Source organism: Erinaceus europaeus, chromosome 5 (assembly GCF_950295315.1).
Source record: "Erinaceus europaeus chromosome 5, mEriEur2.1, whole genome shotgun sequence".
In the NCBI taxonomy this organism is placed as follows: domain Eukaryota; kingdom Metazoa; phylum Chordata; class Mammalia; order Eulipotyphla; family Erinaceidae; genus Erinaceus; species Erinaceus europaeus.
The window spans coordinates 128,031,440-128,056,414 of NC_080166.1; the positions used below are offsets into that span (position 1 = coordinate 128,031,440).

Genomic DNA, 24,975 nt, shown 5'->3' on the forward strand with positions numbered 1-24,975 from the left:
ACCCCCACGCCTGGGTCCTCCCGCGTGGCCCGAGGTGTGGTGCTACCAGGCCCTCCCCCCAATCTCCCAGGACAATCACCCCCTGGCCAGCCTGCCACTGCTCGGCTACTCCCTCACTATCCCCTCCGAGTCTGAGGAGATCCACAAGGACTACGTATTCAAGCTGCACTTCAAGTCCCACGTGTACTACTTCCGGGCCGAGAGCGAGTACACCTTTGACAGGTAAGGGGCCTCACAGGTTGGTCCCCACCCGCCAGCCATAGGGCAGCAGGCCCTCATCCATGCTTTTGTACGAGAGAGACAGAGAGAGAGCTCTGCTCAGCTTTGGCATGTACAGAGCACAAACCTGAGAACCCCAGACTTTAAAAAAATTAAATTTGGGGCCCAGGTGGTAGCACAGCAGGTTTGGTGCACATGGCACAAAGTTCAAGGACCAGCACGACAAACTCAGTTTAAGCCCCGGCTCCCCACCTGCAGGAGGGTCACTTCCCAGGTGGTGAAGCAGGCCTACAGGTGTCTGTCTTTCCCCCTCTCTGTCCTACCCAAGAACAAGGGCAACAAAAGGGAAAAAATGGCCTCCAGGAACAGTGGATTCGTAGTGCAGGCACCGAGCCCCAGTGATAACCCTGGAGGGGAAAAAAAAAAAACCTCAGAGGGGCTGACGGCAGCGCACACATCACCGTGCGCAAGGGCCTGGGTTCAGGACCCCCTCCTGCAAGGGGGGACCCAGGGGCTTGAATCTGTCTTTGCACACAGGTGTGCCACCACCTGGCCCCTGAAGTAAAACGTACTAAAATTCGTAGCCCTGCACCGGCACCATGAGCACAAGCTCCGCTTTGCTCCCGCCTTCCGCAGGTGGATGGAGGTGCTCTGCAGCGCTACCCGCTCGGCCTCCCGCGCCCACCCCCCAAGTCACAAGGAGGCTCATGTGTACTGAGGAGAGGGGACGCTCCCCAGAGGACTGCGGCCTGGTGTCACTCCTGCCCGTCCGGAGAGCCAACACCGAGCTCCGATGGACGGCGGCCACCCTCTCCCCCCTCGGGCACCGGCATTGCCACAGTGTCGCCCGTGAGAGTGCCAAACGACACGCACCTGTTCAACCAAAAGCCAGGCCCCTGCTCCTCTTCCCCAAGGACACTCAGGCTACGTGGGGGGCTTTCTCCCCCAGCTGCTGCGGACGGTCTTCATAAAACTAGAGGCGATCACTTCTCCTATCTTTTTTTTTTTTTCCATTTCTTTTCCCTCCTTCCCAATGCTCTTTCTACTTTTTATAACGGTAGTAGGACTCCTCACTTTTCTCCGATGATGCAGGTGGACCAAAGGGGCAGGGTTGAGGGGCTGTGCTGTCTGTCGTACGAGCATGAGAACCTGTCTGTTGGTGGCCGGGGCCCCTCGCGACGGCCCCGGAGCTGTGGTGCGTGAGCCCCCCTCCCTCCCGCCTCTTCCCCTCACCCCGAACCGTGGTTTGGAACTCGGCGTTCAGTAGTCGTATATATATATATATCGTGCCTGTCCCCTCCACCCACTCTCCTTTTTATACTCCCCCTCCCCCAGCCACAGGGTTGTGACAGTGTGACCTGGTGCCACCGTCGGGCTGCTCTGCCCCTCTGGACTGGGGAACAGTGCGCCCCCAGAGTAGCTCGAGATGTGTTAATCATTTGCCTTACAATATGTACCGGATGGTTCAGAGTACTAACAAAAGGGAATAAAAATACCTCACGCCACAACCCCAGCATATTGAAGTCGGAAGGCAAAACAACGGCTCGTCTTGCGTCCTTATTTCTGACGGTGGGGGCTCAGGCCCCAGAAGCCCTGCTCTCTGCTCCAGGCAGTTGGTAAGAACACACTGGCTGTCGGGCTGGGCGGTGGCACCAGCCGGTTAAGCACACGTTACTAAGCACAAGGACCCAGGTTCAAGTCCCCGCTCCCCATCTGCAGGGGGTCCGCTTCACAAGCACACTGTTGAGAGGGTGGAGGCAGTGAAGGGAGGAGGGAGCTTCTCTCAAGTCTCTTGAAACAAAGCCTGTTCACAGGGGCTCTCCATTTTCCACACCTGAGACACAAGGTTCCGGCCTGCTTCTCAGCAGAGACGCAGAAGCCATGGCTGGAACCCAGGGACCAGCGCACCTGGTTCAAGCCCCTGGTCCCCACCTGCAAGGAGAAAGCTTCACAAGTGGTTAAGCAGAGCACCAGGTGTCTCTCTCCAATAGGCATGCTGATGGGGGAGTGCGCAGGGAAGATAGCCTGAAGGAGACACTGGGAGTGGCACCCCGATCTCACACAGTACAGTGCACAAGGACCCAGGTTCAAGTCCCCCGTCCCCACCAGGAGTGGTGGATTTCCTTGTACAGATACCAAGCCCCACACTCCTTCGCCGCCTCCTCTCTGCAAGGCGCAACCACAGTGTCCTGGGGAAATCACATGGTTAACTGCTGGGCACGGGCATCTAGAAGCTTCCAAACACTGAGGAGCACCAGCAGCAGGGTCTGGGGGTAGTCCTGGTGCCCAGCCCCTTGGCCGCAGACTGTCATTGAGAACATAATCAGCATGGCCAGAGTGATGCTCTGGTTCTCCCACTAACGAATCAGTAACATCTTTTTGGAAAAGAAACACGCGGTAGCTGACTGTGAACAGAAAGCAGCAAACCACGGAGTGAGGGTAACACCTAGTCAAACCACATCCTCCAGAAAGCCGTGACACACACTTCCAGTGAAGGTGCACAGACCAACTGGCAGGCTCTAGCCAAGACCCGACACTACGCCCACACAGAACAAATGCATAGGGTTAAGACAGCATACCGGTTCTGCAAGACTTTCATGCTGGAGACTCTCGGGTCCCAGGTTCAATCCCCAGCACCACCGTAAGTCAGAGCTGAGCAGTGTGCTATGTTTGTCTCCCCGTCTCCCTAGTAAGACACCCAGCCATATGCTGTCTGCAGGAATCCCACCTAACTCAACAAGACAGACTGACTCAAAGTGAAAAGATGGAAAACCATCATACAGGCTAATGGACCACCAAAAAGGGCAGGAACAGCTATTCTCATCTCTGACACAACAAACTTTAAATAAAGTAATAAAAAATAGTCATGGACGGACATAGTGATCAGAGGATCAATTAACCAAGAAGATTGAACAGTTATTAACAAACATGCACCTACTGAGGGTCCGTCCAAACACATCAAATGCCTACTGAAAGAGCTACAAAAGGACGTCAGCAGTGACGGTAGGCGACTCCGACACCACAGTCTCACACTTAGAACATCTAAGCAGAGAATCAAAGAGATGGAGAGACTAGACCTGGACATATTCAGAGTTCTTCACCCCAAGAAATTGGAATACACTTTCTTCTCAAATCCATACACCACATCCTCAAAGATAGACCATGTTAGGCCACAATCAACAAATTCAAGAGCACTGAAATCATTCCAAGTGTCTTCTCAGACCACACTGGAGTAAAGCTAACACTTAACAAACGGAAAATTAGTAAAAATCACAATATTTGGAAATTAGCATACTGTTTAATAATCGCTGGGTGGGTGGAGGAGGAACTCAAGAATCTATCATTCAAGTTAATATGCGTGTCAATTTGCTTGAAACCAGACTCCAAAATTCACCCAGTAACTTTCTCACCTCCAGAATCTTCTTCTCCCTCTGGAGCGCTGCAATTCCGAGATGGCATAGGCATTAGATAATTCTAACTTGGTCAGGGGGAGGGTGGACGAGCCTGCCTGAGCACGTACGTTACCTTTGGCAACCACGTATCACCAGCTGCAGGGAAAAAGTTTCATGAGCACTGACGCAGATCACGCTGCAGGTGTGTGTGTCTGTCTCTCACCTCCAGTGTTATAGCTGGGGCTCGGAGCCTGTACTACAAATCCACTGCTGCTGGCAGCCATGTTTTTCCTTTTTTTTTTCTTTCTTAATTGGATAGGAGGGGAAGATAGAGAAGAAGAAATAGACACTTGCAGATCTGCTTTACTGCTTTGGGAAGTGCCCTCCCCCCTTGCCACACACACCACACACAGACGGGGAGGGGAGCGGGGAGCTTGAACCGAGATCCTTGTGCTTCATGCTGTGTGTTTAACCCAGTGCACTACTGGCCAGCCCCCCCCCTCAAGTTTCTCCATCCTATCCAATAAAAAACAGAAAAAAAAAAAAAAGGCTGGTGGAAGCAGTAAGTCCTTTGTGCCAGCACCTAGCCCCAGCAATAACCTAACCCTGGTGGTAACCTAACCCTGGTGGCAATAAACTTTAAGAGTCAGGGGGTCAGGCGGTAGCGCAGCAGGTTAAGCGCACGTGGCGGAAAGTGCAAGGACGGGTGTAAGGATCCTGGTTCGAGCCCTCGGCTCCCCACCTGCAGGGGAGTCGCTTCACAGGCGGTGAAGCAGGTCTGCAGGTGTCTGTCTTTCCCTCCCCGTCTTCCCCATCTCTCTCCATTTCTCTCTGTCCTATCCAACAATGACAATAATAAGTACAACAATAAAACAACAAGTACAACAAAAGGGAATAAATATTTTTAAAAAGAACTTTAGAGTCAGAATGAGTTTAAACGAACAGTAAAAAAAAAAAAAAAAAAAAATCCTCCCACTGAAGACCCAATGCCAGAGTCCGATTTCAGGCACACCCCCACCCACTACCGTCAGTAAAAGCTGAGAATGAAGCCATGTTGAAGCCCAGGCTGCACCACCAGCCACTAGCACTGCCACCCACATGCCAGGCAGGGCTTCTTCCAGAGAGCAAGGCGACGCTGAGCCCAAGCCTGCGGGCAGCTGGCTGTGCCCACCAGCAACCGCAACCCCTACTCTCAACCCCACGGGGGGGGGGGGGGGCGGACATGCGGCACCTTAGACAGGGCATCTTCCTGGAACCTTCCAGAAGGTCTCCGCAGCCAGCATACACGTGTACAGATGACACACAGGGCGGGGGGGGGGGGGGAGCACTACCCTCTCCTGAGGCGTTGGCCTTTCAAGGAGGCTGCATAGTGAGCGTGTTATAAAATTTATTCGTGGGACGGCATCCAGACACGTCTGCAGGTGGGGCGAGGGGTCGGCATTTGGCTCTGCACAGGACTGGTTTCCAACGCTGGGAGGGAGGCAGGTGGGCGGGTGAAAATAACTTAAAGCTTCTTGGGGCGAGGGTCGTCCTGATCAGACACACACAGCGGATGACAGAGAGAGAGTGAGTACCGTCAACGGACAAGAGATGAGGGGCGGTGCCCAAGGGGGTCAGGAGGTGCCCAAGGGGGTCAGGTGGGCGGTGCCCAAGGGGGTCAGGAGGGGGGCGGTGAACGGTGGGCTGCAGGGCTGGTGGTGGGGGGGTAAAATGCACGTGTCCACCAGGGGGGTGCTGATGGTGATTCCTGGCAAAACCCAAAACCCAGGGCCAAGGGGCTCCCAGCGTGCGGGGAAATGAAAGGCAAGGCGACAGACTCCAGTTCCGGCTGGTCAGATATTTACTCCACGGGCACTATCTACAGAAGCACGTGGGTGATTTGTACACAGTGATTGCCCTCGTCACGACAGACGGGTGCGTGGGGAGGATGCTGTTATATATACACAGATCTGTACACAGGGTGGGGTGGGGGGGCTTGGGGGTGCCAGAGCCTTCTCTCCTGGGGGGCGGGCTGCCCGTCCACAGGAAGCAGGATACCTGAGGTTACGTTTCTTCGGTCGCCTTAGCGGATTCCCAAATATACATTTCAGGGCTTACTTGGTCTGTTTCCTTGCGTTTGCTAAAGACACTTTTAATCTTGATATGTGCACTATGGTTAAAATTTAAAAAACAAAAGTCACCAAGAATAATAAAATAAAACCATCACCGGGAGGGGCCCAGCCGGCCCACCCGTCTTGAGGCTTTGTGTAGGGGGGCAGTCCCCGGAATTGGGTGCCTCTTCAGCAGAGTCCGTTGTTGACATTTAAAAAAAGGGGAGGGGGGCTGGGAAGAGGGTGAAAAAGAGAAAAGGAACAAACCACCACACCCCAAAGGCCGGGGCTGGGGTTCAGTGGGATGCAGGTCCGCCACCACCGAGAGAGTATCTGGAGGGAGAGAGAAAGGCAGCGTGAGTGAGTGAGTGAGTGTCCTCCACCCCCAGTGCAGACACTCAAACGGCACGCCCCCCACCACAGCCCCAGCCCTTGGGCGTCTCCCACATCCCCCGCTAATCGAAAATCATGAGGGCCAACAGCAGGTTAAACATGGACTTTGGAAGGGAGTAACCGGCATCCCTGCGCGGCCTTTCCTACAGGGGTAAGAAACAGGGACTGATGGCACCCAACCACAAGGTAAGGCTGCGGGCGCGTGACGTCAATACGTCCGTAAAGGACTCTCTGGCCTGGGAGGTGGCGTGGTGGGTACCGCGTCTGAGGTCCCCTGAGTTCGATCCCCCCAGGCCTCTCGTGCGCCGGAGGGATGTTTTGTTTCTCCTCCCACAGCCCTGCCTGTCAGTTAATAAATAAATTCACCTTTAGAATCAGCATGTGAAACCCCTATCCTGCGGCCCAGAATTATGAGGCCTAGTCCAGAAATCCGCCTCCTAGGATCACTGCAGAGATGTGGTTCGAAGGCAAAGCCATGTACTGGCACGAGCCTGTCTCTTAGGCTCTTGGTATTTTTTAACCCGGGAGGCAGCTTTGCCGTCCAACGTCAGAAATGGCTCGTTCTCTGAGGGGATGCTAGAAAGTCTCAGAATGGGGCTGGAGAAATAGCTCACTTGGATGGTGCGCTGCTCTGCCTTGTAGTGACCCAGGTTCGAGCCTGCCCCCCCCCCCCATGCGTGCGCTCACACACCACTGCAAGCAAGCTTCAGGGCTCGCCGAGACAGGAACGTGACTAGCACACGGCTGCTGTCAGTACGTGAACTCAGAAGGAATTGTGGGTCTGACACACTACTGAATTGAGTGCCTGGTAGCACTTGGCACTTTTTGGCTTTTCTCTCTTCGTTGTTGCCACCATTCCTGTGGGCCTTTCTTCCCGTTTCCCCAGGACCTGCGCACCTCAGAGCTGTACGCTGGGAAACGTACATCAGAAGACTCCTGGCTCCAGCCTCGTGGCTGGCCGGTCTTTCCCTCTTTGCTTATTTTGCTGCCACGTTTTTACGGACCCAAATAACCCAGGTTGTAAGACAACTTCCACATTGGGTACTATATCTGCCATTTGACAGATACCCCAGCAAAAGCCCCCAGAAATTTTTGTTCTTTGTAATTGCTCTAGGGGCTGTGGTCGATCCCTCTCTCTCTCTCTCTGCTTCTCTCTCTCTCTCTCTCTCTCTGAAAAAGTCATCCCAGAGCAGTGAAGCCCTGGTGATCTGATGATGACCACAAACACACAAAAAACAAAACTGCTCCAGTGACTTAGCAACCTGAAGAGGGAAGAAGAGACTCACTAAAATTATGCACGGACAGTTTCACATATACGATTTAGCCTAGAAGCCAGAATGAACACAACAATCAGACATGCAGGTTAAAAAAAAAAAAAAGGTGAGTTTGGGGCCAGTGACATGGGTTGCCTAGTAAGGCACCTGCTCTTGGCACACATGACCCAGGCCCCAGCCCCAGGCACCCCGCACGGGAGCACTGCCTAAGCAGCGGGGGGAGGCTAAGTGCTGTGGTTTCTCTCTGCCTCTCCTTGGGGGGTCTCGCTTTCTGAATAGTCGGCACAGAGCCAGAGTGGTGACAAGCAAAACAAACAGGTTAGTGACCGTGGAGTTCACAGTGGAAAGCAAGCCGTCCCCAAAGACATGGCGACAGGCTGGAATGGTGGCCCCCAGGCCCTTCCTGTTTCCTGGTGATGCCATAGCACTGTCTGGCTCTGGGGAGGCAGTGGTGACACCCCCACCCCCAGATAGGAGACCCTCAGCCCCTGACAGCTGGTGAGGGTGGCTGAAAGGGGTCTGGTGTGGGGTACACAGAGAGCTGAGGGACAGTATCCCCACATGCTGAAGTGCAGAAGCAGCAACCCCCACACATATAGCCAAGAGCACCCCGCTCTAGCTCAAGTGGGCAGGGGAGTCGGTCCAGGCCGGCCCCCCAGAGGACGGGGACCAGGGCCACCGGCAGGGACAGATCGAGCAAGCACAATGCAGTTATGACAAGGCTTCCAGGCTGGGGACAAGGGGCTCGGCCACCCCGGGTTCAGCCCCGTGCCCTTCTCTGAACTGTCTGAGCCAAACCGCCTGGTGTCTGCACACGGGGCTTCAAAGTATGAGAGCAGACAGACAGCAACCAGCATTCTGCCAGGGGCAGTACTTCTAGGGTGGACACAGAGGTTGGGTCATCAAGATCAGGCAGACCTTTGTGTCTAAAGACACACAAACAAACACTCATCCAAAAGGGCCTCGCACCGAGTTCACAGCTGCGCCACAAACGGCAGCTCAGGTATGGAAGGAGCCTAGATGCCCATCCACAGACGACTGGATAAGGAAGCCATGAAAATAAAATAGAGGGGCTGGGTGCAAGTGGGTGAGTGCACGTTACCAAGCACAAGGACCCAGGTTCAAGCCCCCAGCCCTCCACCGGTAGGGAGGAAGCTTCGCAGGTGGTGAAACAGTGCTGCAGGTACCTCTCTCTCTCCTCTATCTTCCCCCTCCCCTCCATTTCTCACTGCCTCTATTCAATAAATTTTTATAAAGAAAAAAAGAATATATATGTATATATTTCAGAAGAATACTACTATGTGATCAAAAAGGACGAAACTCTACTATCCGGGACAAAAATGGATGGAACTGGAGGTGCCTGTGCTCAGTAAAATAAGTGAAGAGGTGAAAGGCACAACCAGGTGGCTTTGCTCATCTGTGGAGCATAGGAAGATAAACTTGCAAAAAATTCCATCCCCTGTACCACACATCCACGAGTTTCTCAAGCCACACTCTGAAACCTTACAACTTTGCGAACTGATGCTGAACTGCTAATAACTAATAATGGATCCGAGAGGCCAGTCTGCCTTGGCACGGCCAGAAGCTTCCAGATTCTCTGCGTTCATCGCACGCGCACACTTCTAGAGGCAGATCCCCCTGCCGCCCGGGTGGGGCGAGAGCAGACCGGGGCGGGCAGTCGGCAGTGCTCGCGCCAGCCTGACAGTTGCAGGTCGAGTGTGGCTTCCCCCACTCCCTCACCTCTGCAGCCGCTGGACCAGTTGGGCCACCATGGTGTCTGAGATCCCGGGGCAGGCCTCCTCCGCCAGGTAGATGGCTCCCCGCAGCTCCTCAATGGAGCCCAGGTTCCCTCCGCATGCCTGGCTCTTCTCCTTCAGCTGGGAGCACGGGGACACAGAGGGGATGAGAGTCGTGACTACCCGAATGGACCACCACCTTCCCATATCCCCTGGTGTGGGCCAGCAGGTGATGAGCTCGTAAGGGCACCACTCCACAATCCTCTGGGCTCCCAGTACTGTCAGTCAGGCCTAAGTCTCCATACGGGGAGACCCACTCCAGCCATCAGTGGAGCTCAAGAGCTCAGGTGCAAAAGGGGGTGTGTATGTGGGGGGGGGCATTCCAGCCAGAAGCATGACTCCCCGCCTCCCAACTGTGAACTGACAGCACTGACCCCTCCACCCTGCCCTCTGTATCACCTCCCCCAGGTCAGCTGGGAATCTTACCTCTGCAAACAGAGGGGAAATAATTGTAGATAAACACTGAGAGAAAGGCCTCTTTGGGATGTCTTTCATCTGGGAGGAGGAAAAGGAGGTCGTCAGAGACCCTGCCTTCATACTTTGGACTGGTTTTCAGAGCTATGGGGGGTTTCAGCCTCACCATTCTTCTTCCTCTGAAACACTGTTTATGAGAGATTCAATAATGGCTTACAGTCCCTGCGGAAAACAGTTTGGAGGGTCCTCCAGCAAATAAAAATGGTAATAACAGCCTGGAGGGACAGCAAAGACTTTCATGCCTGACGCAGTGAGGTCCCAGGTTGAACCCCCAGCACCACCACAAGCCAGAGCTCAGCAGTGCTCTTGGTCTCTCTCCGTGTGTGTCTTTCCATAGCTTTCTCTCATTAAATAAGAGAGAGAGAGAGAGAGACAGTGTTTAGTGGGTAGGACACTGCCCCAGTACCCCACAGGAGGTGCTGAGGCCCCAGAGGAAGCTCAGGCGCTGTGGTCTCTCCCTCTCTCTAAAAGAAAAACACTCTACAGCAGCAAGGGAGGCTCTGGCCCTAAAGTCAAAGGTTTTTAGGGGCCAGGCGGCGGCGCGCCTGGTTAAATACAAACATTACGGTGCACAAGGACCCAGGTTCAAGCCCCTGCTCCCCACTTGCAGGGGGAAAGCTTCCCAAGTGGTGAAGCAGGGCTGCAGGTGTCTCTCTGTCTCCCTTCTCCTCTCAATTTCTCTGTCTCTATTCAATAATAAATAAAAATATTTTTTAAAAAACTTTAAAAAAAGGTTTTTGGATCAATCAATCAAGAGGACTTAATGATTATCAACATCTATGCACCCAAGGAGAGGCCCTCTAAATACATCAAGCATCTACAGAAAGAGCTACAGCAATATATTAACAGCAACACAGTCATAGTAGGGGACTTCAACACCTCACTCTCTCAACCTGACAGATCATCCAGGCAGAAAATCAATAAAGAAACAAAGGAGCTAAATGAAGAAGTAGATAAACTAGAACTGTTGGACATTTTCAGAGTAAAAATGGTGATTTCACCATTTTGAGCCCATCTTAGATGGAGCTTGAAGAAATCATGTTAAGTGAAATAAGTCAGAAACAGACGGAGGAATATGGGATGATCTCACTTGCAGGCAGAAGTTGAAAAACAAGATCAGAAGTGAAAACACCAAGTACAACTTCCATTGGAGTTAGTGTACTGCACCAAAGTAAAAGACTGGAATGGGGGTGGGGTGGGTGGGTGGGCAGGGGGTAAGTTCAGGTCCTGGAACAGGATGGCAGAGGACCTAGTAGGGGTTGTATTGTTGTGTGGAAAAATGAGAAATATGATGCATGTACAAACTATTGTATTTACTGTGTCGACTGTAAAACATGAATTCCCAAATCAAGAAATAATAATAAAAAAAAGGAGTTTGTATATTCATACCCGTGATAAAAGGTTTAAGCACCCAAGTCAACATACTCAGCTTTAAGAGCCTCAACACTTGAGCCTCAGGCTTTACCTCAGGAAGCCCAGCGAGCAGAGCAGCGTGTGGAAGGAGCCGGGAAGCCATGTCACCCGTGACCCCCTGCTACCACCCAGATCAGTATTGGCACACGCAGGCTGGCCTGCAGGACTGCTGGTACTGGGGTACAGCACACAGCCCAAGTCCGGGTCTGACGCCTGCACATCTGAGGACCCCACCCCCTACCCCTGCCGGGGACATGGGGAGGAGCAGCCGCCCGCCGCCCACCGCCACGCACCTTGCTTCTCTCTAAGTCCGATGGCTGCAGGGTGCCATTCTCCAGACTCTTTGGGTCCTTCTCTCGGATGGTGAAGATCCAGTCCCCAGAGTCGCTACCCCCTGAGGCCTGCCCGTCCGCATCTGTCTCCCTGGACATGGAGACACAAGCAGGTGAGCTCTGGATGCTGACAGGAATGAATGATGGTGAACCAAGGCACACAGGCAGGGATGAGTGCACGCGAGCCCCAGGAGTGAGGCGCAGACTTTTGGGGTGAGGCTTCCAGTGCAGATCCCCTGAATCTTCTGGCTCCAACCCTGAGGCCCACAGCCACGCAGGAACGCCCCGTCAACCTCTTTCACCACATTACCATGTGCAAAGGCCCGGGTTCAAGTCCCCAGCCCCTCCCTACCTGCAGGGGGAAGCTTTACGAGTGGTGAAGCAGTGTTGCAGGTGTCTTTCTCTTACCCTCTCTATCCCACCCCACCCCCTTGTCATGCAGGACCCGAGCCCCAGCAATAACCCTGGTGATAATAATAATGATATATATTTATTAAATTTCCCACCTTGGTGGCTCAGTCACACACATTACCACACGTACCGACCTGAGCTGGCTGTGGGGGCCACTTCAGGTCTGCAGGTGTTTCCCTGTCTCTATCCCTCTCTATCCACCCTGCTGTCGGTATGCTTCTAGTCCTGCTTCTGAGATCCTTCTGTTCCATCGCTTGACTGACGTTGTGGTCTATTTACATGGTCATTCTGTTACATTGGTTTGGTCTCACTCCCCCTGCCTTCGGGAGATTTTGGTTTAGTCCTTGCTAGTTTGAGCTTCTTCCTTCTCCCCGCCCCCTATCCTACGTATTTCCTTGGTTCTTGACTCTTCCATAGGAGGAGAGAGAAGAAGGACAGACTTGGGTTGTGATTAGATTAGATTAGTTTTTTGAACCGTTCGCTCATGAATAAAGAAATACTGCTTCTCCGCTCGGCCATGAGTCCCTGGTCGTCTGTCTCCCGCCACGAAGCTAGCCTGGCATACTGGCGCCCTGAACTTTGACACCCTGCCCTCCCAATTTCTCTCCTAGCAAAAACAGAAACGGGGGGTGGGGGGGTGGCTGCTGGGAGCAGTGGTTTCATCATGGCTGCTCAGGGATAATCCTGGAGTCAATTAAAAAAAAATTCTGAGAGTCGGGCGGTAGCGCAGTAGGTCAAGCGCACATAGTGCAAAGTGCAAGCACCGGCCTAAGGATCCTGGTTCGAGCCCCCGGCTCCCCACCTGCAGGGGGGTCACTGCACAAGCGGAGAAACAGGTCTGCAGATGTCTTATCTTTCTCTCCCCCGTCTTCCCCTCCTCTCTCCATTTCTCTCTGTCTTATCTAACAATGATGACATCAATAACTACAACAATAAGCAACAAGGGCAACAAAAGGGAAAATACATAAAACAAACAAACAGAAATCCTTGTTTTCTCCCCGCCTCCCAGTGGCCACTCACGTGTCCGAGTCTTCGGAGCTGGAGTCCTCGTGGCTCTGCTCGGCCCTCCACCTCTTGTACCTGTCGATAAGCTCCGTCAGGTAGGACGTCTTCTTGGCGTTGCGGAGGATGAACTTGTGCTTCAGCAGCTCCTTGGCGGTGGGTCTCTGCAGAAGCGCCCGCCGGCCCCAGAGGAGGGGAGAGGCGTGTGGTGAGGCCCCCGCACCCCACAGCAGACTCTGCCCCGAGGCCGGCTCCCCTCAGCACAGCGGCGAGCCCGCTGCGTATCCTCAGCCCAAGCTCTCTGTCTCTTGGCCAGTCAGACTCCTCACCCGCCTGCCCGTGGCTTCTGCCTAAGTGCGGGCCCAAGTGGGAAACTACAAAGGGCTCTTGAGGAGAGCTCGACTAATCAATCCCCCAGTCTTCTGTGTTGTTGCCTTTTTGTCTTTTTCTTTTCCAACCAGAGCACTGCTCAGCTCTGGCTTATGGTGGTGTGGGGGACTGAACCTGGGACTGTGGAGTCTCAGGCATGAGCCTCTCTGTGTATAACCACTATGCTCTCTCTCCTATGCCGTCACAAACGCTGGTAGGAGGCAAAGCCTTCGGTCTTTCTGCTGGGCCCCACCCCATGCTTGCTCGCTCAGTCAGTGATTCTAGAGGCCAGAAAGTAGCCAGCAGATGCCGGGCCCTTGGGTGCTGAGCAGGTGCCCAAGATCTCTCTTGAAAAAAAGGAAATGAGACGATCAAGACAGGTAGTAATAGTGAGGAAAGAAACACATTCAAGGGGCCAGGCACAAGGACCCAGGTTCAAGTCCCCAGTCTCCACCCACAGGAGGGAAGCTTCCCAAGAGTTGAAGCAGGTCTGCAGGTGCCTCTCTCTCCCTCTCCCCTCTAGTTTTCTCTCTGTAGCCAGTCAATAAAGGTGTCTCTTTGTTAGTTACAAAGAATCGCCCCTCAGCCGGCTCCAGACCAGGCCGGCCCCACGGCACTCACAAAGCTTGGCTCCTTGTTCAGACAGGCCTCCACAAACTCCTTGAGCGGTTTGCTGTAGTTCCCCTCCAGCGTCGGGGGGTTGTTCTTTGGAATGAGGAATAAAACCTTCATGGGGTGCAGCTCCGAATGCGGGGGCTCCCCCTTGGCGAGCTCGATGGCAGTGATGCCCAGGGACCAGATGTCTGCCTGCAATGACAAAGTCGGGGCCCTTGGGGGTGCAGCGAGGGGAGCCGCGGTGGGGGTGGGGGGGGGGGTGGGGCGAGTGTTTCTGGCAGGAAAGGAAAACCAAAAACCAAGCCAGAGTCATGGTGGGGGGGGCAGGTTTGAACCTGAGACTTTGGAGTCCCAGGCATGAGAGTCCCTTTGCAGAACTGCTACACTCTCTCCCCTGCCATTACACACACTGGTGGGAGGCATAGCGTCTGTCCCCCACCACCTCCTCAGCATCCTGCAGCTCTGGCACTGGCTGGCTCTCTCTTCCCTTCCCCCTCACTGAGTCATGAGAAACAAGCGTAAGAATCGAAGCTGAGGGGCCCAGGCAGTGCAGACCTGGTAGAGCACACACAATGCCACGTTCTAGAGCCTGGGTTCAAGCCCCCGCTCCCCACCTGGAGGAGGAAGCTTCATGAGTGGTGGAGCAAATCCTGCAGGTATCTCTCTCTATCTCCCCTATTTCCTCTCGATTTCTCTCTGTCCTATCAAATAAAGGGGGGAAACGGAGGGGAGGGGGATGGGGAGGGGAGGGAGGTGAGGGGAGGAGATGGGGAGAGGAGAGGGGGAGAGGGGAGGGGAGAGGAAGAGAGAGAGGAAAGGGGAGGGAAGGAGAGAGGGGATGGGGAGGGGAGGGGAGAGGGGAGAGGGGTCCAACAGGAGTGAAGAGCAGGTGTCAGAACAAAAACCATCTGCTGCGCTCAGCTCGGACCAGACTCACTCGGGAGCAAGGCTAAGGCTGCAGGAAGCTCTTTCCTGCCCAGAAGCTGCTTCTGCAAAACCCAAGAAGCCCAGAGCCGGGAGGACAGAGGGGAGGCCGGGCCGCGGGGGAATCTGGAGGATCCAGGCCTGCGGTGAGCAGAGCTGGGACACGAAGACACCAGACGCGACAGGGTCCAGGTTGAGGGTGGTGGGGGTGTGGACAGGGGTGTGGCTGTGGGGACCCCCCCACGCGGGGGGAGGGGGTGCATTTACCTTGGAGTCGTAGGCTGACTGTTTGATGACTTCGGGCGCCATCCAGAACGGGGTCCCCACGAAGGTGTTCCTTTTGATCTGGGTGTCGGTCAGCTGGCCTGCCACACCAAAGTCGGCCAGCTTCACCTCCCCGTGCTCGGAGAGCAGGACATTGGCAGCTGCAAGATCAAACCCGGGACACCGCTGAGTTCTCTGTTACTGAGGGGACGCCAGCTTTGCCTTGCTTTGTTTTCCAGAGACATTACTCAGCTCTGGCTGCTGGCGGTACTGAGGCTTGAACCTGGGATCTTTGGTGCTTCAGCTCTGACAATCATCTTTTTCCATAACCATTACGCTTTCTCCCTCAGTCCAATTTTTTAAATCTTTATTTAATCTTTATTTACTACTGGATAGAGATGGCCAGAAATCAAGAGGAATGGGGAGATAGAAAAGGAGAGAGAGAGAGACACCTGCAGCCCTGCTTCACCACTCGTGAAGGTTTTGCTCTGCAGGTGGGGATCAGGGCTTGAACCCCAGTCCTTGCGCACTGTAACCTGTACTCACCAGGTGTGCCGCCACCAGTCCCCAATTTTTTTCTTTTTTTTAATATTTATTTATTTTGCCTCCAGGGTTATCGTTGGGGTTCAGTGCCTACACTACAAATCCACTGCTCCTAGAAGCCATTTTTTCTGTGATATATATATATATGATAGTACAGAGAGAAATTTATAGAGGGGAAGATAGAAAAGGGGGAGAAAGATAAGACACCTGCAGACCTGCTTCACTTGTGAAGCAACCCCCCTGCAGGTGTAAAGCCGGGGGCTCAAACCGAGACCCTTGCACTTTGTACTGTGTGTGCTTAACCTGCCCCACCCCACCCCCATACAATTTCTTAAAAGGCCATTTTTCTCAGTTAGCCAGCAAGCTTAGTAAGAGGGTGTGTGTGAGACATAATCTATATATATGAATGATTTATTTCAATTAAAGAGATAGAGGCCAGAGTACTGCTCAACTCTGGCTGAGCCTTGGGCATGAGAGTCTCATTGCATAACCACTATGCTATCTCCCCTGTCCTCTGTCCTCTGTTTTCTTTTTCCATGTTTTATTTATGACGATGAAAGTCACCACCAAAGTTCGATGTCCCCCTCTCCCACCTCCCAAAAGTAACCACCATAGTTGTCAAAAGTCTTAGAGACAGTCTGCTTGTGCGTGTGTGTGTTTCAAGATCACAGGTGCCAGTGTTTGAGATGCCACAGAGCAGTGCGACCCTCTGGCGGCTGTCTTTCACCTTGGCTCATTTTGCCAAGCATCACGACCTCCCATTCCATCTGTTTTGTCCCAAAGGACACAATACCCTTGTTTGTGACTGCAGAGTAGTTTTTTGACTTGGGGGGGGGGGAGCCCCAAAGACCCAAAGCTTTCTTCGATGCAGTGGGAGCCGGGCTCAGACCCAGGTCACTCACACGGCAAAGCAGCTCACTGTCCAAGCGAGCTATTTCGCAGCTCTCCGAGCCCCCCACCCCAGCCCCCAGCCAGTGTATCCCCAGGGCACAGAGCAGGGACCCCACAGGACTGCACCCCTCTGCACCTGGGGTTATTTCCAAGGAGTGAAAACAAGGCATTTTTCTATGGCCGGTCAGCTCACCCGGCTGAGCACAGACAGCACCTCGAGCTAAGGACCTGAGTTCACGCCCCTGGTTCCCACAGGCAGGGAGGAAGCAGTCAGTGCTGCAGGTGTCTCTCCTCTCCTCCCCTCCTCCCTCTCTCTCTCTCCTCTCTCAATTTCTCTCTGTCCTAACAAATGAACGCACAGTATTTAAAAATGAGCCGCCTCCCTTACCTTTGATGTCCCTGTGGATCTTCTTCTCTGAATGCAAGTAGTCGAGTCCTTTCAGGATCTCTCTCAATATGGTCGCGATCTGAGTTTCATCCAGGGAACCAGGCTCTAACTAACAAGAAAAGCAGACACGTTACAGTCGCTTAGAGGTCCTTGAGGTGGCAAACGTTTATGGGATAAGAGTAAGTGAAATTTTAGGCACTTATTCTCCAAAACGGGCATTCTGCCCACACCAGCCATTAAGAGCCATGTAGAGGGTGTGGCCTGGGAGGTGGCCCACACAGTGGAGAAAGCATAAGACTCCCAAGCATGAGGTCCCAGGTTCAATTGCTGGGATCACAGAGAGTGCTCTCACCTTCTCTCTTTTGTGCTAACAAATAAGTCTTTTTAATCTTTTATTTATTTACATTTTTAACGTGAGAGAGTAAGAGAAACCAGAGTACAGATCAGCTCTGGCTAATGGTGGTGCTGGGGACTGAACCTGGGACCTCAGAGCCTCAGATATGAAAAGTCTTTTTTTTTTTTTTAACATTTATTTATTCCTTTTTCTTGCCCTTGTTTTATTGTTGTAGTTATTAATGTTGTTGTTGATATCGTTGTTGTTGGATAGGACAGAGAAAAATCAAGAGAGGAGGGAAGACAGAGGGGGAGAAAGACAGACACCTGCAGACCTGCTTCACCGCTTGTGAAGTGACTCTCCTGCAGGTGGGGGTGGGGGCTTGAATCTGGGTTGTGAACACTGTGACACGTGCACTGTTAAGTGTGTCACTGCCTGGTCCCTTTAAAAATTATGTAAAAGGCACTTTAAAAGTGTGGCGGTAGTGCACCAGGCATACATGCCCAAGACCCCTGAGGTCCCAGGTTCAATCCCCAGCACTACCATATTCCAGACCCCAGCAGTACTTTAGTCTCCCCCCCTTATGAAAAGGAGAGAGAGAGAAGAAAGAAAGAAAGAAAGAAAGAAAGAAAGAAAGAAAGAAAGAAAGAAAGAAGAATGGAGAAAATGACTTTGCTGGATGAAACCAAACTAACCAAGAATCCCAGAAGGCTGGTGGGAAAACGGAAGGTCAGAGCCGGGGCCTGCAGGTGGAGGCGGCGAGGGTGTGAGCGACAGGCCTGGCCCGGCCAGGACGCACAGAATCCTTATCAAAGCACAGCAGCCAGGAGCACAGGCAGGGGCCAGTTGCTTCTGGGCTACCCTCCCCAGAGGGGTTTTAATACCTGAATCTCGGGGCTGGAGAAAGAGAATTTTCAGCTCAATTCCTTTTTTTTTTTAATAAAAAAACACTGATTTATCATGCAAGGAGGAAGGAAGGAGTTAAGAGAGAGCTTCCTCCAGAGCACTGCTCAGTTTGGGCATAAGGTGGGTACCAGGGATTGAACTTGGGGTCCCAGCTGTGCAAAAGGCGCCATCTTCCCAAACCCTAATGATCACAGATTCTTTGGTCATATACTTGGTACATATTGTGTAACGTTATTTTGCGAAACTCAAATCCCAAGTCTAGATTCCTTAAAATCCTTAATTATTCAAAGATGTCAGAAACAATGCTGAGTACACAGATTCCCCTTTAAAGAAAAAATATGGGATCGAGACGGTTCAGCACATAAAACGAAACCTTACTTGGTGTGAGGCTCTAGGTTCAATCCCCAACACTGCAGAGGAGCACCATGGACTGCACTGGGGGGGAGGGGGAGCTGGGGAGGTCTCTCCTCTCTCAGCACCATGGACAACACCCATGGATGGTGGGGCAGGACTGGGGGGGCATCTCCTCTCAGCACTACGGAGAGCACCTACCAAGCTCCATGGATGGGGGGGGCCCTCTCCTCTCAGCACCATTGACAGCACCCAGGCAGTTCCATGAATGGTGGGGAAGGGCGCCCACGTGTGTGTGCGTGTGCGCGTGCGTGCACGCGCGCCCATCCTCTCTCAACACCATGGACAGCACCCGGGGGAGCTCCATGAACGTAGGAGGGGTCCTCTCCTCTCAGTACCATGGACAGCTCCTGGGGGGAGCTCCATGGGTGGTGGAGCAAGACTGTGATGTCTTTTTCTCTCTACATCTGTCTCCTCTATCTCCTCCCTCAAAGCTAGAGAGTAAAAATTAGCTCACGGAGTCGTAGGTACATGAGACCCTGGGCTCATTTTCTGGAATCACAAGGAGAAGAAAAGATTTCAGAGCGCAGGGGTGGTGAGCACAACACAGTCTGTCTAGCAAGAAGTTTCAGCACAATGGCATCAACTACTTGAAAAGCAGCCTGCATTCCCCAAAGTTCTAATAATGGAACCGCCAGAGAGAAAGGCGGGATTCCAGGCTTACACTCAGGCTGGATCTGAACTTGGTATTTCAGTCCATGGCAACAGTTTCAGACTAGACAGGGAAAGACAGTATAACCCAAATCCATAGATTTGGAAGTCATGAGACTGAGGCATGCACTAAAGGCATTTTTGGCTTGTTTCTGCCCGCCAGGGTTACTGCTGGGGCTCACTGTCTGCACGATGAATCCACCATTCCTGGTGACCATTTTTCCTTTTTCTTGTTTCCCGTTTTTATTAGACAGAGCAGAGAGAAACTGAGGGGGGAGATAGAGAGGGAGAAAAACAGAAACCTCAAGTCCTTTTTCACCACTCTTAAAGCTTCCCTCTGCATGTCCAGGGAGTGGGCGTTTGAACCTGGGTCTTTGTGCATGATAACACGTGCATTTAACAGGGCGCAACACCACCACCTGGCCACCCACCCACCCACACACCCACACACACACACACACACACACACACACACACACACACAGTATGTTGTTGTGGTGTTTTGTTTTTTTTGTTTGTTTGTTTTATGCCTCCAGGGTTATTGCTGGGCTCGGTGCCTGCACTACGAATCCACTGCTCCTGGAGGCCATTTTTTTCCTTTTGTTGCCCTTGTTATTATTACTATTGTTGTTATTGCTGTTGTTGCTGTTGGATAACAGAGAAAAATGGAGAGAGGAGGGGAAGACAGAGGGGGAGAGAAAGACAGACACCTGCAGACCTGCTTCACCATTTGTGAAGCAAACCCCCTGCAGGTGGGGTGCTGGGGGCTCAAACCGGGATCCTTATGTTGATCTTTGTGCTTTGCGCCATGTGCACTTAACCTGCTGTACTACCACCCGGCCCCCATTAAGTACATTTACAAAAAAATATGAGGGAGCCAGGGGTCTAGCTCCACACTGCACCTACCACCTAAGATCTGGGCCTCCACCCTCCCTGCAGGAGGAAAACACCATAGTTCTCACAAACTTTTTCTCTTTTTAAGTCAGAGAAGAGGAGGCAGGGAGGTGCAGAGAAAGTAAGAGAGCACAGCACCGAAGCTCCCTTCAATGCGGTGGGGGCCGGGCTCCGACCTGGGCCAACACACATGGGAAGAAAGCTGTGCACAGCCCAGGTGAGCTATTTCTCTTCGGATTGCACTTTTTTTTTTTAATTGGAGGGTTGACTGATTTACAGCCTAGTCTTTAACACATAGGCATTACCTCGTCTCCCCTTGATCGCTAACTAGGAGACACAACAAGATCCCAATGTCCCTTCACACTGCCTTTTCTCTCCTTTCCCATAGTCCTCTGCTTTGGTGCAATACACCAAACGTCAAGAGTTGAAGCCTGGATCAGGCACTGCCCCATCCCAGCTTCTCCCCAGAAGGTAATCAGGGATGTGTGAGGGGCTGGGCTGAGTGACACGCCCTTCCCCTATGGAGGGAGTGTGACAGACAGACGGACAGCAGCTACTGGAGATAAGACTCTGAGCTCCCTGGGAGCTGAGTCACTGCCCTGGGGTGGGGGTTGCCCTCCAAGTTTTCCCAGCTCCACCCTCCAGACTGGGGGGGGGGACCACAGAGAGGGAAAGTGGGAGACATCTCACTGAATGTGTGATTCATCTCAAATGGGAGACAAAATTCTTTTTTTTCCCCCCAAATATTTTATTTGAATTCACCTTCTTCATCTCACATCGGATGGAGCTTGGAGGAATCGTGTGAAGTGAGATCAGCCAAAAAGAGAAGGATGAACATGGGATGGTCTCACTGTGAACAGCAGTTGAGAAACAAGAATAGAAAGGATAACACAGAATTTGGACTGCAGTTGGTGTATTGCACCAAAGTAAAAAACTTGGGCCAGGGAGAGAACTCATGTCCTGGTGCTGATGGAGGAGGAGGAGGACCTAGGCTGGGGGTGAGAGTGTTTTGCTGAAAACGTTTATTTTAATGTATATTTTATTTTATTTATTCCCTTTTATTTTTAATGTATGTTTTATTTTATTTTATTTATTCCCTTTTGCTGCCCTTATTGTTTTTATAGTTGTAGTTATTGATACTATCACTGTTGGATAGGACAGAGAGAAATGGAGAGAGGAGGGAAGACAGAGAGGGGGAGAGAAAGACAGACACCTGCAGACCTGCTTCACCGCCTGTGAATGGACCCCCACTGCAGGTGGGGAGCCGGGGGCTCAAACCAGGATCTTTACGCTGGTCGCTGCGTTTTGCACCACGTGTGTTTAACCTGCTGCGGTATAACCCAACTCCCAGAAAACTTTTATTTTTATATTTATTGATTTATTTACTATTGGATAGAAACAGAGATGGGAAGGGAGACAGAAAAAGAGACACCTTCTGCCCTGCTTCACCACTTGCAAAGCTTCCCCCTACAGATGGGGGCCAGGAGCTTGAACCTGGGTCCCTGTGCACCATATAATGTGAGCACTTAACCAGATGCGCCACTGCCTGGCCCGAAACTGAGAAATTTTATACACACAGACCTACTTCACCCTGCAGGTGGGGAGCAGGGGCTCAAACCAGGGTCCTTGCGCATTGTAACCTGTGCATTCAACCAGGTGTGCCACCACCCGGACCCAGTCACTGTTAAGGGGGCTGTCTACACAATGGCTGTCTACACTGCAGTCCCCCACTACTGGGCAAGAACTGGCTGTGTGGACAGGTCTTCCCGCTACCAGACTCTTCCACGGTGAAGACAGCGGGACCCTCAGATCATCTCTGCAGAAGAAAGTCTCCTGGGAAGAAAGTTCTAGACTGTGCGTCATCTCTGCATGGCCTGTGCTGCCCTCCTTCCTGTTACAGAGACCGTCTTGTGGGCGCATGGTCACCACTTGGGGGCCACTCCTGAGGGCTCTGCCCAGTGACTAAGCAGTAGATGATGTGGGTGGGCAGTGACCCAGATTGCAGGTCCCTCCCTGCAGACGCTGGCAGCTGGAGAGGATGGTGACAGATGGCAGAGTACCCACCAGCGCCAGGCACTGACAGCCACTGTAGAGAACATTCTAGAGGGTTCTGGATGGAAGCAGAAGGAACCTGAGACATTCGTCATCCAAATGGCTTTCCAGCTCAGTCCACTAGACTCTCTGAGTCCTCAGATCAGCCACAAGGCTCCGGCTGGCATCTCATCTTCTGGCATTGTTGCCCTTGACGCTCAACATCTCAAGGAACTGAACACACGCTTCCATGTGGGCCTTCGGGATCAAACGCGCTCCCTTCACTGCCGGGGTCGTGGCTCTGGGCTGAGCTGGTCTCTGATCCAGCACCCAGGCCACCACATCCCACTGCTCACGTGGCAGCTGGCAAAGACGTCCCTGGCATCATCTGCGTTAGGGATATCTTTATCCACAGCTCGGGGTGACCAGCGTACTATTCCAAGATGCTTTCAGAAAAGTTCTTGCTGACACACCTGCCTCTGGGACGTGGTATTCCTTCCATGCTCGGAATCCAGAGGGTGCTTAATGTCTGGGGTACCCCTCAGTGTGGATGCTGGCTGTTCACTGGAAGGACTTGGTTTGTGCATTTAGATCCCGTAAATGAAGAGTTGCGGCCAGTTCTGAGTCTCCCGCAGCCAAGTTTGAAGAACTCAGAGGAGGGGAGAGAGCTCGCCGGAGAGGGAGCTGCCTCGTCATACACACACTCCAGGTCTGAGCCACAGAGGAGGAAGCTCTGTGCTGTGGTGGTGCCCTCTCTCTTTTGTTTAAAAATAATTTTTCCTTTTCATTTTGTAATATTTATTTTTTATTTTGGATAGGGACAAACTGAGAAGGAAGGAGACAGACATGGAGACACACACACAGAGAACAGCTTCACTGCCTGTGAAGCCTCCCCCCTCCAGGTAGGGAGCGAGGGCTCAAACCTGGGTCCTTATGCATGGTAACGTGTGTGCTCTCAACCAGGTGCGCTGCCAGCCAGCTCCAGCCCCTCCTTCTTTCTAGCTGAATGAAAAGCAGCCCCTCTAGCAGTGAAACTGTGGGTGTGAGGACTGCCCCATGGCTCCAACTCAAAAAACACGTAAGTGCATACAATTTCAGGGGCCTTGATTCAGCATCCCAAAGAAAGTTCCCACCAAATGCATCAGGAGAGAATGAATAAATAACCTGGTTTGGGGAAAGAGGGCGTAGCACATGTGTGTTACAACACTCAAGGACTCAGGAGCTCCTGGTCTGCACATGTGAGGCCCTGGGTTCAATCCTCAGTGGTGAGGACACCAGAAGACAGTCTGCTCTGTCTCATGAAATAACACCTCAGTGCAACTGTGGTCTCTCTCAAGATGGCCTGAGCAGTGCTCAGGACTCTGAGCATCCTGTCAGTCAGGAGAAGAGGGTCACCAGCTGTTACAGGCCTGTGTGGGTGGGCAAGGCCTCTGGGTCAGTCCCCATGGAGGTTGTGAGCAGCTGCAGGGGCCCTGCCAGCCACCCAGGAGTCACAGGTGTGGGTGTTTGGTGGCCTGCACTGGTAGGAGACACCTCCACATACGTTGAACCCTGTCTCTGACTCCCAGACTCAAATTCTGAGGGACGAATCTAACTGCAGGTGGGAATGTCAATTGGTGCAACCCCTGTGGAGAGCCGTCTGGAGAACTCTCAGGAGTCTAGAAATGGACCTGTCCTATGACCCTGCAGTTCCTCTCCTGGGGATATATGCTAAGGAACCCAACACACCATCCAAAAAGATCTGTGTGCACCTATGTTCACAGCAGCACAATTTGTTAATAGCCAAAACCTGGAGACAACCCAGGTGTCCAACAACAGCTGAGTGGCTGAGCAAGTTGTGGTCTGCACACTCAACGGAATCCTACTTGGTTGTTAAAAACAGTAAAGTCATCTGCTTTGCCTCATCTTGGGTGGAACTTGAAGGAATCATGTTAAGCGAGCTAAACCAAAAAGAGGACAAACATCAAGTGATCTCACTCATAGGTGGAACTTCAAACACAGGACACAGAGGCGAAACTTGGACCGGGAGAGGTGTATTTGCACCACAGCAAAGGACTCTGGGGAAATGGGGAGGGGAGATGGGGGGCTTTGGGGCGCCGGTGCATGGCGGTGGAAAAGGGGATCTGCGCTGGGGGGTGAGAATGACTGGCGAAAGTCACCCGTGCTTACGGGAATGGGCTGACGGGCTCCCCACGAGAACACAGAGAGAGGCTGCACGGTCTGGCCTGGGCTTTCAGCAATGCGCCAGAAGCAGAAACACAGCGTCAGGCGTCACTGAGGCCCTGTGTTCACCTACCTCCAAGAGGAAACAGAAATGGGGGCTGGGGGCCAGGCGGTGTGCAACTGGTTGAGGACAAATTTTCAAGGATCTCGGTTCCAGCCCCAGGTCCCCACCTGCAGGAGGGCAGCTTTGTGAGCTGAGAAACAGTGCTACAGCTGTCTCTCCCCGCCCTGCTCCCCTTTTCCTCTCATTTTCCATCAAATGAAGAAATAAATAACCTGAAAAGGAGGGAGGGAGGGAGGGTAGAGGACAGAGATGAAGCCAGGACAGCTCGGGACCACATCGGGCGGCTAGAGGGGCACTTACCAGGTCCAGTGCGGAGCCCCCACCGAGATACTCCATTATTATCCATAACTTAGTATCCTGCAGGGGAAACAAAAGGAATTATTAAAAAAACGGGAAATACTTTCATCTTTATGTTGGAAAAGGGAAAATATATGCAAGGTTATATAAAACTGATGAAGCTAGAGGCTGGGCTGCTGGCTCGGCTGGCAGAGCGCACATACTGCTGTGCACAGGGACCTGGGTTCAAGCCCCTGGTCTCCATCTGTGGGGGAAACTTTAAGAGAGGCAGAGCGGTCTTGCAGGTAGGTCTGTCTCTTTCCCTCTCTATCCCCCTCTTCCCTCTCAATTCCTTTCTTTTGCCTCCAGGATGATCACTGGAGCTCTGTGCCAGC

General features: G+C 52.6%; 2 protein-coding genes across 7 annotated transcripts in view; one reads left to right on the forward strand and one right to left on the reverse strand.

Moving 5' to 3' along the window:
* FARP1 (FERM, ARH/RhoGEF and pleckstrin domain protein 1) overlaps window positions 1–1,759 on the forward strand; it is a 222,512-nt gene extending 220,753 nt beyond the window's left edge. For all 3 annotated transcript variants that reach the window (XM_060191788.1, XM_060191789.1, XM_060191790.1), the window contains 2 exons: window positions 71–222; window positions 856–1,759. In XM_060191788.1, coding sequence (XP_060047771.1) covers window positions 71–222; window positions 856–937 — 234 coding nt within the window. In that variant the 3' untranslated portion in view covers window positions 938–1,759. The remainder of the gene's footprint in view (window positions 1–70; window positions 223–855) is intronic.
* Window positions 1,760–5,428: 3,669 nt separating this feature from the next.
* Window positions 5,429–24,975, reverse strand: part of STK24 (serine/threonine kinase 24) — a 42,782-nt gene continuing 23,235 nt past the window's right edge. For 3 of the 4 annotated variants that reach the window (XM_060191782.1, XM_060191784.1, XM_060191780.1), the window contains exons 3-11: window positions 24,605–24,661; window positions 16,791–16,899; window positions 14,972–15,129; window positions 13,787–13,972; window positions 12,815–12,960; window positions 11,345–11,474; window positions 9,591–9,659; window positions 9,109–9,245; window positions 5,429–6,034 (exon numbers count right to left, since the gene is read on the reverse strand). In XM_060191782.1, coding sequence (XP_060047765.1) covers window positions 5,998–6,034; window positions 9,109–9,245; window positions 9,591–9,659; window positions 11,345–11,474; window positions 12,815–12,960; window positions 13,787–13,972; window positions 14,972–15,129; window positions 16,791–16,899; window positions 24,605–24,661 — 1,029 coding nt within the window. In that variant the 3' untranslated portion in view covers window positions 5,429–5,997. Of the gene's footprint in view, window positions 6,035–7,380; window positions 7,420–9,108; window positions 9,246–9,590; window positions 9,660–11,344; window positions 11,475–12,814; window positions 12,961–13,786; window positions 13,973–14,971; window positions 15,130–16,790; window positions 16,900–24,604; window positions 24,662–24,975 lie in introns of all 4 variants that reach the window. The other variant, XM_060191781.1, reaches the window with a different exon arrangement.